Source organism: Anabrus simplex, chromosome 11, assembly GCF_040414725.1.
Source record: "Anabrus simplex isolate iqAnaSimp1 chromosome 11, ASM4041472v1, whole genome shotgun sequence".
Taxonomy (NCBI): domain Eukaryota; kingdom Metazoa; phylum Arthropoda; class Insecta; order Orthoptera; family Tettigoniidae; genus Anabrus; species Anabrus simplex.
In genome coordinates, this window is record NC_090275.1 from 104610137 (window position 1) to 104629130 (window position 18994).

At 40.6% G+C, this 18994-nt stretch overlaps 1 protein-coding gene across 1 annotated transcript in view; it reads right to left on the minus strand.

Annotated features, from left to right (window-relative positions):
* Window positions 1–6269: 6269 nt before the first annotated feature.
* Window positions 6270–18994, minus strand: part of Gnmt (Glycine N-methyltransferase) — a 61996-nt gene continuing 49271 nt past the window's right edge. The window contains exon 7 of the mRNA XM_067155474.2: window positions 6270–8400. Coding sequence (XP_067011575.1) covers window positions 8232–8400 — 169 coding nt within the window. The 3' untranslated portion in view covers window positions 6270–8231. The remainder of the gene's footprint in view (window positions 8401–18994) is intronic.

Consider the following 18994-nt stretch of genomic DNA (forward strand, 5'->3'; position numbering starts at 1 on the left):
CAACGGCATCATTACTGTTATTATTATGACAATTATTATTAATCTGACCGCGATGATTTAACATCGTCCTTACATTGTTATTATTATTATCGGTTGCATATTATCATTTAGATTCCCGTTTAACATCTTTATCAACGCTCAATTTAATAAGGTGGTCCAATCCTTTATCTGCAATATTTATTGTTATTATTATCACGACATCATGATTGTCATCGCTCGTCATTACAATGATTACACTATACGATCATTTATGTGGACTCCGAACTCTCATTATCCTTAGATCCGTAGTATCTCAACGAATAGCGGTGCAGTCTATTTATTTCGTACATGCTGTCACGGGTTCGAATTCTACCCGCTACATAACTCAGTATTTCTCTGTGACACTACCCGTACAATTTACACTCATTTACATCCTAAGTGTCTCTCGTACGGAATTTATATCCCCTTCTATCTCAATATTCCTTGATTCATTTATTTCTCACAGAATTATCAACTGACTTATTTATTCCACTTCTGACATCGTACGACCTTTTATTATCTGACTGCAGATTCTTTAACATTTTCTATCTCATTTTGATCCACGCCTTAGTTCATTCTCCACAAATAATCGTAACATCTTGAAATTATATTTACCAAAATTTGACAATCATGGTTTCGTAATATTAGTCCTACGTGTTCCGGCTACTGAATTGCAAATTTAAGACACGACATTTATTCGTAAAGAAAATATTGGACCGTAATTTAAACCACACGTTCATTAACATGTACGGATTCTTAGCACAGATCTTAAATTTCAATATTATTAATTTATCAAGTTAAATTACCACACACTTTAATTCCGAATTAAAAACGACCTCCCGTCATTAAATGATTTCCGACAAAATCAACACCTGATCACTTATTTATTATTACGCACGGCTCACTAAATTTCCGATATCACATGAATTATTATTATATCCAAATTATATTAAAAAATTCTTCTAAAAAAAGTAGTTTTATTTTTATTTATTATTATTATTAATTTAAAAAAAATAATTTCCGCCTGTTACACGGTAGTCCACTCTTAATATGTTTAACGCATAACCCCTTTTACAATTTCGATTTATTTTGGCACTAATCAATCCAGATATGATTTACTTGGAATATTATTATTATTATCGCTTCTCCCAAATTTAACAACTTCACTTTGAAAATATGAACATACTAATCAACGACAAAACACAACTGGTATGACGAGGCTGGTCTTTCCTTCAATGTCATTACATAGCTCGTTAAAATGACAAACAAAAAAAACATATCGGGTCTATTTAACTATAATAACCAAAATCAAATGTAAAGAAAATTATTCTTGACTACAAAGAAAATATGAATGCATGCATGACTTAACGTACTACCCTATATCTACAAAATTTACATCTCCAACAAACTGAATACATAAAAAGACCCGATTATTTACATTGTTATATTTACTACTGTCCGTGCTACAAATTTAGGATGGGGTCGTTAAGCGACTCATCTTGTTACAGAAGGTAACCAAGTCTAATCAAATTATTCCCATTTTTCCCATCACGATAACATTTCCCAAATATTATTTACATTATGTACTCATCTTAGTTTCTCGGTATTCGATTACAGCTTTGCAGATGAGAGGCTCCTTTCGGCCCCTCTCTGCATTTTACTCCTCCATTCTTGATGGCGTAGTTCCACAAAAGATTTCCTGGCACATTACCATTTTACACTAATACCTTAATTATCACAAAACTTCACCATTGACAACGTTAACACTGAACACTTTAACTTTTATACAACAAATTAATATCCTAGACCCAAAAATTTAATATTTTTACACTATTTTAATCTTCGTCCAATTACCGCACAATGGACCTGGACACGTACGACGAGGTGTCAAATTTTACGCCCGTCGCGATTTATGTCGTCCGACGCGATACGCCCGTTTCATACGGCACTCTTGAAGTGTTCATGATAGCGGTTCGATATTGCAAAGTACAGGCTATTATTCCCTTAAAGTACTGTTCGTCACACAGTATGTTATTTACGTACTTATTGCGGTGCAATTTATATTACTCTCCTACAGTGCAATTACTTTACTTCACTGATATTTATAACTGGCAAACACTGTCCTACGTTAACTATTTCCAGTTCATGTTGCTTGAGCGCGATCACATTTTCTAAACACTGGCGGATGCTCGCGCCATTAAATGTTGAGTTACTGTACGCCCGTAGAATTTGAAGTTAGCTGCGACCGACAGTTCAGCTCCAGAGATTCGTTTCAAGTGTGGTGGCGAGGATCCCTTGTCCCGTATATATGGATGAAGCTTTCCCTCGCGGATTCATTGACGTCATACCCCTGAGGGAGGAGGTGGATTTTTAATATCGGTACTTGCACTCCGAATTGGACGTTAAAATTTATATCAAATTAATCCACTCCGCTAGCATATTTGCTGGATTAAATATGAACTCCTAACGATCACAGATTTAGGAGATACGGGTGGATTTAGCTCCTCACATTTCGCGCCTTCGGAAGCGTCCCTTACAACGTGGCCTTCGTCCAGCCAATGACATTCAAGCTGTCTGGTTTCCAAGAAATCCAGCCTTCAATTTATTTAATTTGCCAATAATTATTGATTGTTTTTCCATGCGTGACATCTAATAAATTCATTACATCGATCCGTGTACTCACAATAATTTATTACTGATTACTTTTGAAGTTACGAGAATATATCATCCATCATTCCTTAAGATGGTATCCCTGGGTCTTCCATCAAATTTTAGGGATTGGCCGGCAAGCGGTCACGTGATTTAAATCTCCACCTGCCCGAACCTAGGCTAGCGAATGTCCTCGCAGCCGCTGTAGCTTTCCATGACGTCACGGGAATCTCCGTCCTGCCAAAAATATCCCAGCGCATTACTCATGTTGCGAGCTTCCTTTGTATCACCTACCCCCTTTCTCTTTCTGACCAAGACTTATTTGTGGACTTGTATTTCCTTGTTCGCCCACTAATGAGATCCCCTGCTGTGAAGTAGCTAAATGTTGTTGTGTCGAGCTAATCCGTCAGGCTCCAGTCTGTCGTCCTTCCTCGCTCATATTTCGACATTACACAGATGAAATATTTTCAACTACACTTCTGTATTTCAATAAATGTACCATACATTATTTTATCAATCAAATCATGACTGACTACGGGCCTCTGTCACTCGGGTTCAGTACCGGCATTAAATGTTCGTAAAACTATTGAAAAGGGTAGGAAAAACAATATGACCGCGACATGCATATCGAGACGAGGTATCTGAGCGATGTATAAAGGAATGCTGCGGAGCAACTCGGGTCCACTAGTAACAATAATAATTTCATAACAAGCATCGTGACTTTTGGAACTTTTCGATATGAGAACTCGACTACTGGCGCATGATGATGATGATGATGATGATGATGCTTGTTGTTTAAAGGGGCCTATCATCTGGGTCATCGGCCCCTAAATGGTACGAAATGTGACGAAATGAAATGACAAATTAAAAGCCCCAAAACATCCAATGACCACAATTCATAACGTGAGGACGAAGAATGAATGGATGGACGGATATGAATTTAAAACGATCAGTGGAACCGACCCACTGTGCCTCACATGCACAGAAGCTGGCGTAGAACAATAGAATTATTGACCAAGGGACTGCTTCTATAGCACAATAGTGAATCGATGATACTTGTAGTCAAAAGGGGTCCAAAATCCAAGTCAGCGGCCCTTCACAATGGTACTTATCACTAAGAAAGTAGAACCATGGTATTTGTCATGTTGCGGTACTAAGCAAGAGTAGCATAGACTCGCGGTATTCCACACAGTACGGTGCTACTCACAGGTAATGAAATTCGCACATGTATTACAGACCTATGCCATTGACAGACAACGCAAACCTATGGTGTTCATCACATACGGGTACTAACCACAGGGACTCGTACTATCCCGTGGTGTCACAGGTACTGTAAAAGCCGGCAACGCACTCTGTTGCTACTAATCACAAACCTATTTGGTATAAATAGCGGTACTGCGCGCAAGTAAAAGCGACCCATGGTGTTCCCCGCGTGGTGGTACTAATTACAAGCAGTATCATGGTTCTAATATGGTCTTACGACAGGCAGAGGATACCAAGGGTAAATTCTTCGTCTGCGTCCCCCACCCAGAGGGGTTGTGTGTTTGGTCCGCGAGAGGTATTTTATTTCCCTCAAGTCCGCCGGCAAGCCGGTTAGGACTCCCCTACCCGCCATCTGGGACGCGCCACGTGGGAGTATCACCTCTCCCCCTTCAACGCCAGGTAGTAGGTTCGTGGACTACTGGTGCAAAGTGGTCGGATGAACGGCGTGTTCAACACATCGAGCTATAGAAAACCTACTGGATCAATGGAAAATTGAATAAATGCTAGGCCCCTAGTTGGCCGATTAGCGAATAATAATAATAATAATAATAATAATAATAATAATAATAATAATAATAATAATAATAATAATAATAATAATGATTGGAGGATCCCTGCTGGTCCGTAGCATTTGCTATAAATAGGTAAGATAATGTATCTTAACATAAAATTGCTCCATGCGCTGCCCGGGTACTTACTAAATGTCTGTTTTTAGGATTTGTATTACCTGTTTACCGCCTTTGTGGTGTAGTGTTCAGTGTGATTAGCTGTCATCCCCGGAGGCCCTGGTTCGATTCCCGGCTCCGCCACGAAATTTAAAAAGTGGTACGAGGGCTGGAACGTGGTCCACTCAGCCTCGGGAAGTCAACTGAGTAGAGGTGGGTTCGATTCCCACCTCAGCAATCCTGGAAGTGGTTTTCCATGGTTTCTCACTTCTCCTCCAGGCAAATGCCGGGATTTTTTATTTATTTATTGATTGTCTTGTTTTATATGGCGGGACTCAGGCTATGAAGCCTGCTATTCTGTCCGACCATACATACACCTACATGAGAAGTTAAATATACACTAAATTATCTACAGTTTAATAACTTAAGGTATCAATTAAATGTTTTAATTAATCTAATACTTAGCTATGATCTAATCCTACTATGTTATAAGAAATTATTATTATTTATTAACCAGGTTTGACAGAGTTTCTTAAAGCGGAGATGGTTTGACACGCTCCTAATTTCAGCAGTTAGGGAATTCCAAATTCGGCTGGCGGCGACTATAAATGATCTACTGTAGCCAGTTGAGCGGTGAATGGGAATGCTTAGTACTGCGGTGGATGATGATCTGGTAGGAATACTAGATGGTACCTAACTTAAGGCCACGGCCGCTTTCTTCCCTCTTCCTTGTCTATCCTTTCCAATCTTCCATCCTCCCGCAAGGCCCCTGTTCAGCATAGCAGGTGAGGCCGCGTGGGCGAGGTATTGGTCATCCTCCCCAGTTGTATGCCCGACCCAGAGTGTGAAGCTCCAGGATACTGGCCTTGAGGCGGTAGAGGTGGGATCCCTCGCTGAGTCCGAGGGAAAAACCAACTCTGGAGGGTAAGCAGATTAAGAAGAAGAAGAAGAAGAAGAAGTATTACCTGTTAATGATGTCTCAAGTGAATTCTTGTATATACTTCTTTATTGTGACGTTGATTGATATTTAATGAACTATTTTAGAGTTGAGAGTTATAGATTATTTTGTTTCGCGTAGAACTTTTTTCTTGAGACAGCTCAGATTGTCTGGGAAGCAGTTTTTTCTTTCTTTACAAGTTGCTTTATGTCACACCGACACAAATAGATCTTGTGGCGACGATGGGACAGGAAAGGCCTAGGACTGAGAAGGAAGCGGCCGTGGCCTTAATAAGGTACATCCCCAGCATTTGCCTGGTGTGAAAATGGGAAACCACGGAAAACTATCTTCAGGGCTGCCGACAGTGGGATTCGAACCCACTATCTCCCGAATACTGGATACTGGCCGCATTTAAGCGACTGCAGCTATCGAGCTCGGTCCCGTTTTTGTTAAAACACATTTCATAATTATAACATAATTATAACATAATTATAACATAATTATAACATAATTAACGAATAATGGTTAAAATTCCCGACCCTGCCGGGAATCTAGCCCGAGACCCCTGTGACCAAAGGTCAGCACGTTAACCGTTTATCCATGGAGCCGGACATAACAATAATGAATAATAATAATTCTTGTAAGGTTATTGACAACGACGAAGGCAGCAGCAACAACAACAACAGGTTGCAAAACTCATCTCTTCATGTCAAGAGAAGGAATTTCAAACATTAAAATAATAATATCAACTAAGACTTTATTTATTTATTTATTTATACAAAATACAGAATGTTTTACAAAATAAGAATTATTTTCTGGAACACAAAACTCTGTGTAATACGTTACACCCGTATTTTACAATTGAGCAATTATTTTTGATCCAGTAAATGTACACAAGAAGCATCCATATAGCATTGTGTGTGTTGATGACAGATGATTCTACGAGATGGCAGCGATATGGATCATTGTTCGGACAATTTCCGACATATGTCATTTGAGAGGACTGTCCTCGGATCGCGACCCAACAGGAATGGATGAAAAACTTTCCCCGAGTTTCCAACTCGAATTCGTTTACATGTCCCATCATAACAGAAATTTAATACAGTAACAGGCCCCAAATTTCTAAGTAGTTTGAAATATGTATAACGTGTAGACATAACTAAAAAATGTACAGTTCTAGCCATTCAGGCAAGCAACTCAATGTTGAACACATCCTAGGGATATGAGCTACGAATATTAGGTTGAGAATATATTCTTTATTTGTTCCTAAACAATTACAATCATTTTCTTAATCATCGTTATCCGGTTGATTGGATTAGCAGTTTACCTTTTCTACCACTACGAGCGCTAATGTGAGTCATTGCATTGTTTCACTTCAGCACCATTACGAGCGCTAATGTGAGTCAATGCATTGTTTCACTTCAGCACCATTACGAGCGCTAATGTGAGTCAATGCATTGTTTCACTTCAGCACCACTACGAGCGCTAATGTGAGTCAATGCATTGTTTCACTTCAGCACCACTACGAGCGCTAATGTGAGTCAATGCAGAGTTTCACTTAAGCACCACTACGAGCGCTAATGTGAGTCAATGCAGAGTTTCACTTAAGCACCACTACGAGCGCTAATGTGAGTCAATGCAGAGTTTCACTTAAGCACCACTACGAGCGCTAATGTGAGTCAATGCAGTTTCACTTAAGCACCACTACAAGCGCTAATGTGAGTCAGTGCTGAGTTTCACTTAAGCACCACTACGAGCGCTAATGTGAGTCAGTGCTGAGTTTCACTTAAGCACCACTACGAGCGCTAATGTGAGTCAATGCATTGTTTCACTTAAGCAATCGGTGTGAACATTTTTCAAAAATTCAAAAAACGCCTGGGGATATTGAACCAAGGAAGTCATTAAAGAAATAACTGTGCAAATAAGTTAATTTGGCTTGGATCTGAATAAAAAAGGAAACGAGTAAAGAAAAAAGCGATTTTATGCTGTTTTTTTCGGAACTGCATTTAGGCCGGAAGTGATTTTCGGAATTTGTTTTTTAGTTTGATAGAGCTATCCAAGGCTTTTACGGGCCCTTTAGACCTTCAACTTTCGGCACAATTGTGGAAACTGTTTAATTTTACGTTTTTCGCAGTTCGGGAACCTTTAATTGTCAACAATAAAACAGTTAAATTGTAGCAAGTGTGAATTAAAGGTATAAAATAAATGTCAAAAACCTTCAGTTTATTGCAGAGTCTCAAACGATGTGCTACAAATTACTGTAATATCAAAATATGAGAACCCAGATTATTGTGTAATCTACGAACACCAACTTACTTCCATCCTGTAGCTCATAACTAACTGTCAATAAATAATGTGAAATATCTAGATCACAGAGAAGTCTTAAACCTAAATTTTACTTTAAGCAAAATTTGACGAGATTCTCAGTTATCACGAGTGAAGGAATGAGAAATTCTATTGGCATTTGTGCTCTAATTGTTCTCCTTCAACTTCCTGTCTCTGACTCGTTGCTATCTTGTGATGAAGTGGACCCTTCATGATAAAAGCACTTAAAGAATGAAATCACACTTCATTTTCCTTTGTGTGTTCTGTAAACAACAGCCATGACCAGGAACTATTCGCAAGCCAGTGTTATCAGCACACGATAACACTATCACAACCAGACGAGTGTTTTCACAGGGAAACTGACGTTGATGCTGTTATGGTTCTTTCTTCTCTATGACGTGGATGAAGAAAGCAGGATCTTCAATCTCATTCAGCAGTTTGAAGTCTCCGTAGATGGTGTGCTTGCTGTTATGCCCGAAGGTGTCTTGGAGCATCTCTTTGAACACCTCCAGGCGATGAGGATAATAAGATAGACGGAACTCGCTGCAAACAAAGAGAATAATACAATATGTCAGTAAGTCGGACCAACAATGTGACAATATTTTCAACTTTCAATTTACGGAATCAAGCCATCAAAAAACTTCGATCTTTTGAGATGTTATAATGTTATTTAATTTTTCGTCCTACTAATTACTTTTACGGTTTTTGAAGACGTCGAGGTGCTGGAATTTTAGTCCACGTGCCAGTAAATCTACCAACATGAGGCTGACGTATTTAAGCACCTTCGAATACCACCAGACTGAGCCAGGATCGAGCAAGTGGAAGAACAGGAACTGCACATGACCCGGGCCAAGAACTTGCTGTATGCGTGTAAAAGAGCCGTTGGGAAGACATGGGGCCTAAGACCATCAATGATCATGTGGATATTCACAATGATCTTTAGACCGTTGATGGCCCATGCTGCAATCATCTGGTGGCAGAAAGTAAGTCAAGGAAAAGTCAGCAGTAGATTGGATCGCCTACAGAGAATGACAAGCATAGCCATAACTGGGGCATGAGAACTACGCCGACAGAAGCCTTGAATACTTTAGTAGACCTCTCATCACTATGCAATTTCATAAAAGGACAGGCTAGAATGAGTTCATATAGATCTGCACAATCAGAGTGCTGGAATGCACAAAGACCCAGTCTAGGACACTGTAAAAGTAACAGAGTAATAACAGAGGAAGTTATACACATGCCTTCTGATCATGTAATACCAAAGTACAACTTTGAAGAACCGTTTGAAACCCAGATAATACAAAAAAGAAGACTGGGATATCAACAACTGGAATACTGAAAAAAAGATATAGCGTGGTGCACTAATGGCTCAAAGACTGGGGATGGCACAGGAGGAGGGATCTACGGGGAAAGACCTGAAAGATCAATCCAGATGAGCCTGGGCAGACACACTGCAGTCTTTCAAGCTGAAATGATAGCTATCACAACATGTCTTGAAGAAAATCTGAAAATGAACTATAGGAATAAAAACATTTTCATTTTTACGAACATCCAAACGGCCATTAAGGCACCAGAGGCAGTCCAGATAATATCCAGAATTGTCTGGTATTGCCACTCACTTCTCCTGAAGCTCTCAAAGTACAACATTGTCAAAATAATATGGGTACCAGGTAGTGTTGGGTCGCTCAGGAGCGAGTCGTTATTGATGAACGACTCTTTTTGTGGAGTGACTCCCAGCTCGCTCCTTTCAAGAGAGCGAACCGTTCAAACATAACACTCGCTCATACTGAGAGCGTCAAGAGAGAGCGAAGAGAACTTACCTTGACTTTCAGCTCATCCCCCAAGCTCGCCCGCTTCGCTCCTCGCCATGCCGCTCTTCCCTCTCCAACTACACCCCTTCGTCTGTCTTTACCGCCACGTTTGAAACTACGCCCTTTGGTAACACACAGCGCCTGTCCAAATTGGCTATTCAACATTTGTTTCGTGCCCGTAAATTATCACTTAAAATGGAATGAAATAGTTTTTAATACGCTAAACTAATGCGGCTGCATTCCTATAATAATATTCTTAGGCATATAAAACTAGAAGCTAAAGTTTATGTACAAACTATGTACACAAAGCACATCACCCGAAATACATCACTCACTTAAATTAGAATTTAAAAATAAAATCTGGGACACTCGCTTTCCTGTGAGTCGGCTCCTTCTCTCAGTTATAGTCTGTCCTGCCTTTGAAAAAATTCTCTCACAAGGCGTTGAAGTAACGACTACACATAAGCGCTTCAATGCCAGTTTGTGGAGAGAAGGGTACACATGTTGTCTTTCTGACCACCAAACAAGTGGATTTCCTTTCAGAAGCAACAATGGCTCTTGAAAGAATTTATCCACTTGAATTATCGCAGCTGATTTTGGGTGTGGACTCCGGACAAAACTCGAAACTTTAGCTGTGAAGGCACCCCACACAATGGACTCCTTATCAGAGAGGGCAATAGGAGAAACATCATCTGAGCTGACGGGAAGTTGGTGACTTTCACAGAAGCGGATAAGTCCTTGCTTGCAGGAGTTATAACAACTCTTATCCGCGAAACCATGTAATTTAAAGCGCGGATCTACTGCTGTTGCCTCTGAAAATATGGCGATGTCTTTAACACAGTGGAGTCCGCACTTCACAACTAAATTTAAATTATGGGCAAAACATGGGATATGACTCCAGGCTGTCAGATGTATTGCAGCCTTAATATTTGCAGCGTTATCGCTAACAATACACACGATTTTAGTCTCCACTTTCCACTCACGAGCAACTCTTATGAGTTCTTCAGCCAAGTTTTGAGCCGTGTGCTTCTCGTCGTACTTGAAACATTCCAGTAGAACAGATACCAACTCGACTCCCTTGATGAAATGAGCCGTCACGGACAAGTAGGAATCGTTGTTCATAGAAGTCCAACCATCAGTAGTTAATGTCACATAGACTGCGGACTCCAATTGTTCTTTGACAAATTGTTATACAATTGTGGAAGAATTACTTGCGACAGAGTCTTTATTGTAGGCAAGTTATAAGCGTTATTGAGTTTATGAATCAGTGTCCTAATTTTTTTACTTTCAACGATGCGGAATGGCAAGTAATTTTCCACAATTGTCTCCAAAACTAAAAAATCAATTTCTCTATTCCTTTTGTTGGAAAGTGGTCGGTGCATGTAGGAACCAATGGACGTCTGACCTGAATTCCGGTGCGGCGTTCCGCTTTGCTCAGCTGATGCTGGTGTGACTGCACAATCATCTTCATTAGAAGTTGCAATCGAAGCCACTCCTGACCTACGATCATCCGAAATTTCTTCTGAAGAGGGAAGAGCGACATTGTAGGATGTAAATTTCGAACGTGGCGCGAGAGATTGAACGTACTGCCACTTTTATATGAAATATGTTTTGAGCAAAAATTGCACTTTGCTTTCCCATCGCCTAAATCTTTAAAAAAGTTCCAAATGTCACTCTTTTTCTTTTGCCTTAAAGCCATGATTTCCACTGAGCACTGTAGACAAAACTGACCATAGACCGATATTCGACAAACTCCAGTTCACAATGATCATTGGTGCCAATGAATAAAACGGAAAAAGCAAATAATGTTGTCTACTCGAAATTTTGACGCATTCTTTTTTTATTATAAAATCATTAAAGAAAGACATAGGAATTTGTCGCGTTATGGAAGTGATCACATTCTGCGTAAGAGAAATGAATTTTCTCAGTGTGCACTAGAATTATGAGAATGTATTTATTAATGAATGGTTTACGGGTTGAGTTGGTCATAATGCCTTTATGGCAGGGGCAGGTACACTGAGAGTGACACATCTGGTTAACAGATGTTGATACCCTGTCTCTTCCTGTGTATGTGTTCCTCACAATTTGTCGGGTTTCCAAAAAAGATATTCTTCGAGAAGAACCGTATTGCAATGCTATCTATTGGCTATTTGATGAATTACGTCCTAAACACAGTTTGTAGTAAGGGGTTGGGGTGAATAAGGGTACAGCCTACCAACACAGATTGTTTGTCGTCTTTGTTTTTAAAATATTTAACAGGAAAAAATATTCTTCTTCTCGGAGTTATATCATTCTAATATTCTATGCAAGGACATACATTAGAATGTATTTATTAATAATATAGATTTTCAACCATTTCCTTCCTTTTCTTCTCACAATGTCGTTGGCAGCAGTGGCACAGACGCACACATCTTTAAATGAGGGAAGGAAGAGCGATACAATGCTTGGAGCGTGTTGATGGAGCGAGTGAATGAGGGAGGGGGTGTGGAAGAGGCTAAGCTCTTCGAGCCGTGCGATGCTTGGAGCAAACCGCTCCTTCGAACGACTCCCCGGAGCTGACTCCATCTGGAGAGCGGAGCGAAGGAGCGCGCTCCTTTCTTTGAACGACTCCGACCCAGCTCTAGTACCAGGGCATGCAGGTATAGAAGGAAATGAAAAGGCAGGTAAACTGGCCAGAAAAGGGTAGAGTTGGGTTGGAGTCGTTCAAAGAAAGGAGCGCGCTCCTTCGCTCCGCTCTCCAGATGGAGTCAGCTCCGGAGAGTCGTTCGAAGGAGCGGTTTGCTCCAAGCATCGCACGGCTCGAAGAGCTTAGCCTCTTCCACACCCCCTCCCTCATTCGCTCGCTCCATCAACACGCTCCAAGCATAGTATCGCTCTTCCTTCCCTCATTTAAAGATGTGCGGGTCTGTGCCACTGCTGCCAACGACATTGTGAGAAGGAAAGGAAGGAAATGGTTGAAAATCTATATTATTAATAAATGCATTCTAATGTATGTCCTTGCATAGAATATTAGAGTGATATAACTCCGAGAAGAATAATATTTTTTCCTGGTAAATATTTTAAAAACAAAGAAGATAAACAATCTGTGTTGGTAGGCTGTACCCTTGTTCACCCCCACCCCTTACTACAAACAGTGTTTAGGACGTAATTAATCAAATAGCCAATAGATAGCATTGCAATACGGTTCTTCTCGAAGAATATCTTTTTTGGAAACCCGACAAATTGTGAGGAATACATACACAGGAAGAGACAGGGTATCAACATCTGTTAACCAGATGTGTCACTCTCAGTGTACCTGCCCCTGCCATAAAGGCATTATGACCCACTCAACCCGTAAACCATTCTTAATAAATAAATAATCATAATTCCAGTGTACACTGAGAAAATTCATTTCTCTTACGCAGAATGTGATCACTTCCATAACGCGACAAATTCCTATGTCTTTCTTTAATTATTTTATACTAAAAAAGAATGCGTCAAAATTTCGAGTAGACAACATTATCTGCTTTTTCCGTTTTATGCATGGCACCAATGATCCATTGTGAACTGGAGTTTGTCGAATATCGGTCTATGGTCAGTTTTGTCTACAGTGCTCAGTGGAAATCATGGCTTTAAGGCAAAAGAAAAAGAGTGACATTTGGAACTCTTTTAAAGATTTAGGCGATGGGAAAGCAAAGTGCAATTTTTGCTCGAAACATATTTCATATAAAAGTGGGAGTACGTTCAATCTCTCGCGCCACGTTCGAAATTTACGTCCTGCTATGTCGTTATTTATAGAACGGCTTACGCCCGCTCTTCCCTCTTCAGAAGAAATTTCGGATGATCGTAGGTCAGGAGTGAATGAAGATGATTGTGCAGTCACACCAGCATCAGCTGAACAGAGCGGAACGCCGCACCGGAATTCAGGTCAGACGTCCATGCACCGACCTCTTTCCAACAAAAGGAATAGAGAAATTGATTTTTTAGTTTTGGAGACAATTGTGGAAAACTACTTGCCATTCCGCATCGTTGAAAGTAAAAAATTTAGGACACTGATTCATAAACTCAATAACGCTTATAACTTGCCTACAAGAAAAACTCTGTCGCAAGTAATTCTTCCACAATTGTATAACAATTTGTCAAAGAACAATTGGAGTCCGCAGTCTATGTGACATTAACTACTGATGGTTGGACTTCTATGAACAACGATTCCTACTTGTCCGTGACGGCTCATTTCATCAAGGGAGTCGAGTTGGTATCTGTTCTACTGGAATGTTTCAAGTACGACGAGAAGCACACGGCTCAAAACTTGGCTGAAAAACTCATAAGAGTTGCTCGTGAGTGGAAAGTGGAGACTAAAATCGTGTGTATTGTTACCGATAACGCTGCAAATATAAAGGCTGCAATACATCTGACAGCCTGGAGTCATATCCCATGTTTTGCCCATAATTTAAATTTAGTTGTGAAGTGCGGACTCCACTGTGTTAGACATCATTGCAAAAGTGAAAACAATTGTGGACTTTTTCAAACGCAGCTCACAAGCTGAAGGCAAACTGCGAAAAATGCAGGAGCAGATGGGTGAACCAGTCTTGAGTATTAAACAAGATGTGGCAACGAGGTGGAATTCCACCTTCGTTATGCTCGAGAGGATTATTGAGGTCCAACGAGCTCTAATTTCAACTACCCTGATCTGCCGCAGCTAACTAGCGATGACATTGAAAAGATTAAGCAAGTTTGTGAAGTGCTCAGACATTTCAAACTGGTCACTGAAGAGATGAGCAGTGAGAAACAAGTGGCAGCCTCTGAGCCAGTCACTTAAACAATGGTGTACCCAGTTTGTAAATAACTCTGCCATGTGTACGTAAGTGCAGGAGATGGCTCTCACAGTAAGGTTTAGGAATGTCGAAGAGAATGCCATATTTTCAGAGGCAACAGCAGTAGATCCGCGCTTTAAATTACATGGTTTCGCGGATAAGAGTTGTTATAACTCCTGCAAACAAGGACTTATCCGCTTCTGTGAAAGTCACCAACTTCCCGTCAGCTCAGATGATGTTTCTCCTATTGCCCTTTCTGATAAGAAGTCCATTGTGTGGGGTGCCTTCACAGCTGAAGTTTCGAGTTTTGTCCGGAGTCCACACCTAAAATCAGCTGCGATAATTCAAGTGGATAAATTCTTTCAAGAGCCATTGTTGCCTCTGAAAGGAAATCCACTTGTTTGGTGGTCAGAAAGACAACATGTGTACCCTTCTCTCCACAAACTGGCATTGAAGCGCTTGTGTGTAGTCGCTACTTCAACGCCTTGTGAGAGAATTTTTTCAAAGGCAGGACAGACTATAACTGAGAGAAGGAGCCGACTCACAGGAAAGCGAGTGTCCCAGATTTTATTTTTAAATTCTAATTTAAGTGAATGATGTATTTCGGGTGATGTGCTTTGTGTAAATAGTTTGTACATAAACTTTAGCTTCTAGTTTTATATGCCTAAGAATATTATTATAGGAATGCAGCCGCATTAGTTTAGCGTATTTCATTCCATTTTAAGTGATAATTTACGGGCACGAAACAAATGTTGAATAGCCAATTTGGACATGCGCTGTGTGTTACCAAAGGGCATAGTTTCAAACGTGGCGGTAAAGACAAACTGGTTACGTGTACGTGTCTAAGGAGCGGAGTTGGAGAGGGAAGAGCGGCATGGCGAGGAGCGGAGCGAGCTTGGGGGATGAGCTGAAAGTCAAGGTAAGTTATCTTCACTCTCTCTCTTGACGCTCTCAGTATGAGCGAGTGTTATGTTTGAACGGTCCGCTCTCTTGAAAGGAGCGAGCGGGGAGTCACTCCACAAAAAGAGTCGTTCATCAGTAACGACTCGCTCCTGAGCGACCCAACACTAGAAAAGGGACAGAAACACATTTTGTAGGCCCAGAACCTGTATGCGGGATTTCCTATGGACAAGTCCGATACTACATAGGAAAATGGGTACAAAAGAAACAAATGGAAAATTGGAAAAATACTCCAGGATGCAGGCTTGCAAAGGAACTGATAAAAGGACCAAACAAGAAGCATACTAAAGAACTGTTAAAAACTCAGCAGAGAAAATATAAGATGGGTAGTAGGACTGTTGACAGGACACTGCCATCTGTAAAAACACCTACATAGAATTGGAATAATAAGAGACAACATATGTAGGAAATGCAATGAAGCAGAGGAATCTGCTGTACACATACTTAACAAATGTGAGGCGCTGGGTAGAATCAGACTCTCCACTCTAGGACTACCAGGTGAAGAGAGAGAAAAAAATCCAAGAAGATCCAATAAGAACAAGCTGCAGCTTTGGGAAGGGAGCAGGTATATCTAGGTGGGAATGAAGGAAAAACATGATAGCAAAAGATCTTAGAGGACGACGCTAATTAGGAACTAATATTTAGAGACCCCATGAAGAAAAGAAGAAGAAGAGCCAGGATCGAACCTGGCAAGTTTAGGTCAGAAGCCACTCAGCCCGCCTCTTTTGAGATGTGGTGCTACCGATGCCTGGTCAGAATAGCATGGACTGACAGAACACGAAACACACAAGTAAGCCTACTCTAACGCCTGAACAACGAGCTAGAGGTCATGTACAACATCAGAAAGAAGAAACTTGGGTACCTTGGCCATGTCATTCAAAATGATAAATATAGACTCCTTCAGTTTATCTTCTTCTTCTTCTTCTTCTTCTTCTTCTTCTTCTTCTTCTTCTTCTTAATCTGTTTACCCTCCAGGGTCGGTTTTTCCCTCGGACTCAGCGAGGGATCCCACCTCTACCGCCTCAAGGGCAGTGTCCTGGAGCCTGAGGCATGGGGTCGGGGATACAACTGGGGAGAATGACCAGTACCTCGCTCAGGCGGCCTCACCTGTTATGTTGAACAGGGCCTTGGTGCCTTGGTGGAGGATGGGATGATTGGAAGGGATAGACAAGGAAGAGGGAAGGAAGCGGCCGTGGCCTTAAGTTCGGTACCATCCCGCCATTTGCCTGGAGGAGAAGTGGGAAACCACGGAAAACCACTTCCAGGATGGCTGAGGTAGGAATCGAACCCACTTCTACTCAGTTGACCTCCCGAGACTGAGTGAACCCCGTTCCAGCCCTCGTACCACTTTTCAAATTTCGTGGCAGAGTCGGGAATCGAACCCGGGCCTCCGGGGGTAGCAGCTACACCACAGAGGCGGACTTCAGCTTATCTTACAAAGTAAAATTGAAGGAAAGAGAAGTAGGGGGAGAATGAGAATATCTTGGTTATGGAATCTACGAGAATGGTATTGGTTCCGTACCCCCACTCTTTTCCGAGTTGTTGAGAACAAGAACCAGATCGCCCTGATGACAGCCGACTTCCAGTGAGGAAACAATCAATCAATCAATCAATCAATCAATACTGATCTGCATTTAGGGCAGTCGCCCAAGTGGCAGATTCCCTATCGGTTGCTTTCCTAGCCTTTTCCTAAATGATTTCAAAGAAATTGGAAATTTATTGAACGTAGAGAGAAAGAGAGAGAGACCCTGTTAGAAAAATAGTTCATCAATCAATCAATCAATCAATCAATCAATCAATCAATCAATCAATCAATCAATCAATCAATCAATCACGGTAGAAGAAGAAGAAGAAGAAGCCTGCCTGGTGGTCATGATCGTTAAGACGTCTAGTCTCTGCCGTGTGGCTCCGTGGTTAGCCGGTCCGAGTCCCGCCGGTGGGAAAAATATATCATCATCAGAATCTTGGGATGACGGGGAGGAGAGGTGGTGGTATACACTTTCTAATCACTAGAGCCCGGATTTCCATGCAAATGCATGTTTTTAAATAAGCTAGCTACACTTCTCAAACTTTGCAAATATTCGTTTTACGGCTTAACAATTCCGAATAACCGTTCTTTTTCCGTGCATGTTTGCATGTTTTGGCATTTTTCGAAGAAAATTCATGCATAATGCATATTTGGAAGATTTTGGATTTAATAGCGCATATTTGGACGTTTAATATTGCATAATATGACTTATTCTGACTTTGACGCATATATATTGTTAACTTGCATCATAGCGCATTTTCTGAATGTTAGTTTGCAGAATTTGGGACAATTTTTCACGTTGTAGGCTACAGTATGTCTATTACTGAGAGACGGAGAGAATGTATTCCTGGCATCCTATGTGACAATCAAAGTTACTAGCCTACATACGGTACAAGTCCTATAATCCAATTAACCAAACACTTTCTTATCTGTTGCTTGAGTAAATAATGAAGTATTTCGGAAGTCCGCACGTCGATATCTAATTCTTAGGAATCAGGTGTCCCAGTTTTACAGTTGTACATTGCTATAAATTGAACCGTAAATTGTTCATTAATCATTGACGGCTCAGTTTTCGTCTGTTAGACGAACAAAAGAAACCTTGTATCGCACTTCTGTGGCGCCGAGTTACTGGGATAGCAGCTTACAAATTCTGGTTTTTCATTGAACCCTCTACCGTTGTTATCCTGGAATGTCCTACCCGGAACTCTCAATCGTCACACGTCTGTGTTATCGCAGCAAGCAATCGTTACCACTTATTGAGGACATTCAAATGTGTCTGCAATCATCGCATGGAGAAGCAGCTGCCGCAGATAGAGATAAGTTGAACAAACTAATTCGTTCAAATCCTGATTTTGAATTCGTCAAGCTTATAAAAGACGTATTGTAGTGAAAATGCAAAAGACGTACAATTTGACCTCACTTTGTCCAAATGTCTTCATTGAATTATGCATCTATCACTTCTCGTGACGTAAAAAGATAATTTTCTGTGCTTAAGTATGTGCTGAATGATAAACGGATGAGCTTTAATCAAGACAATTTGGAGAAATTAGGGTAATTTTTGTTCATGTTTCAAAAGGAACTGAATTTTTATAGTGCATATTTTCCAGTTTATTGTGCATGTTTTGCCATATGATAGTGCATGAATGCATGCATATTTTGAGATTTGATAGTGCATGGAAATCCGGGCTCTACTAATCACTATATCGCGTGCTAAAAGCACGAATCTCTCCGCAGTGTTCATATGGAGTGAGGGTATATGGCGCTACAGATGCTGATTCGTCCGTCGGATGGAGACTTTAAGCCTTGAGCTGACCTATTTGTGTTATTCAACAGGAGTAGGGACGTTGCGATATTATCGATATTTCATTATCGATGTTTTGTTTCGATGTTTTTCTGGTTTCGATATCATGTTGTAATATTACTGACATCGAAAAGATTGTTAGAAAATTTAAGAAATAAAGAAAGAATTAATCGAACAATGGATGCCGGTACAAAATTATAATTAAGAGTAAATTGAATGTGCGTTAGAAAAAAAAGGAAGTACT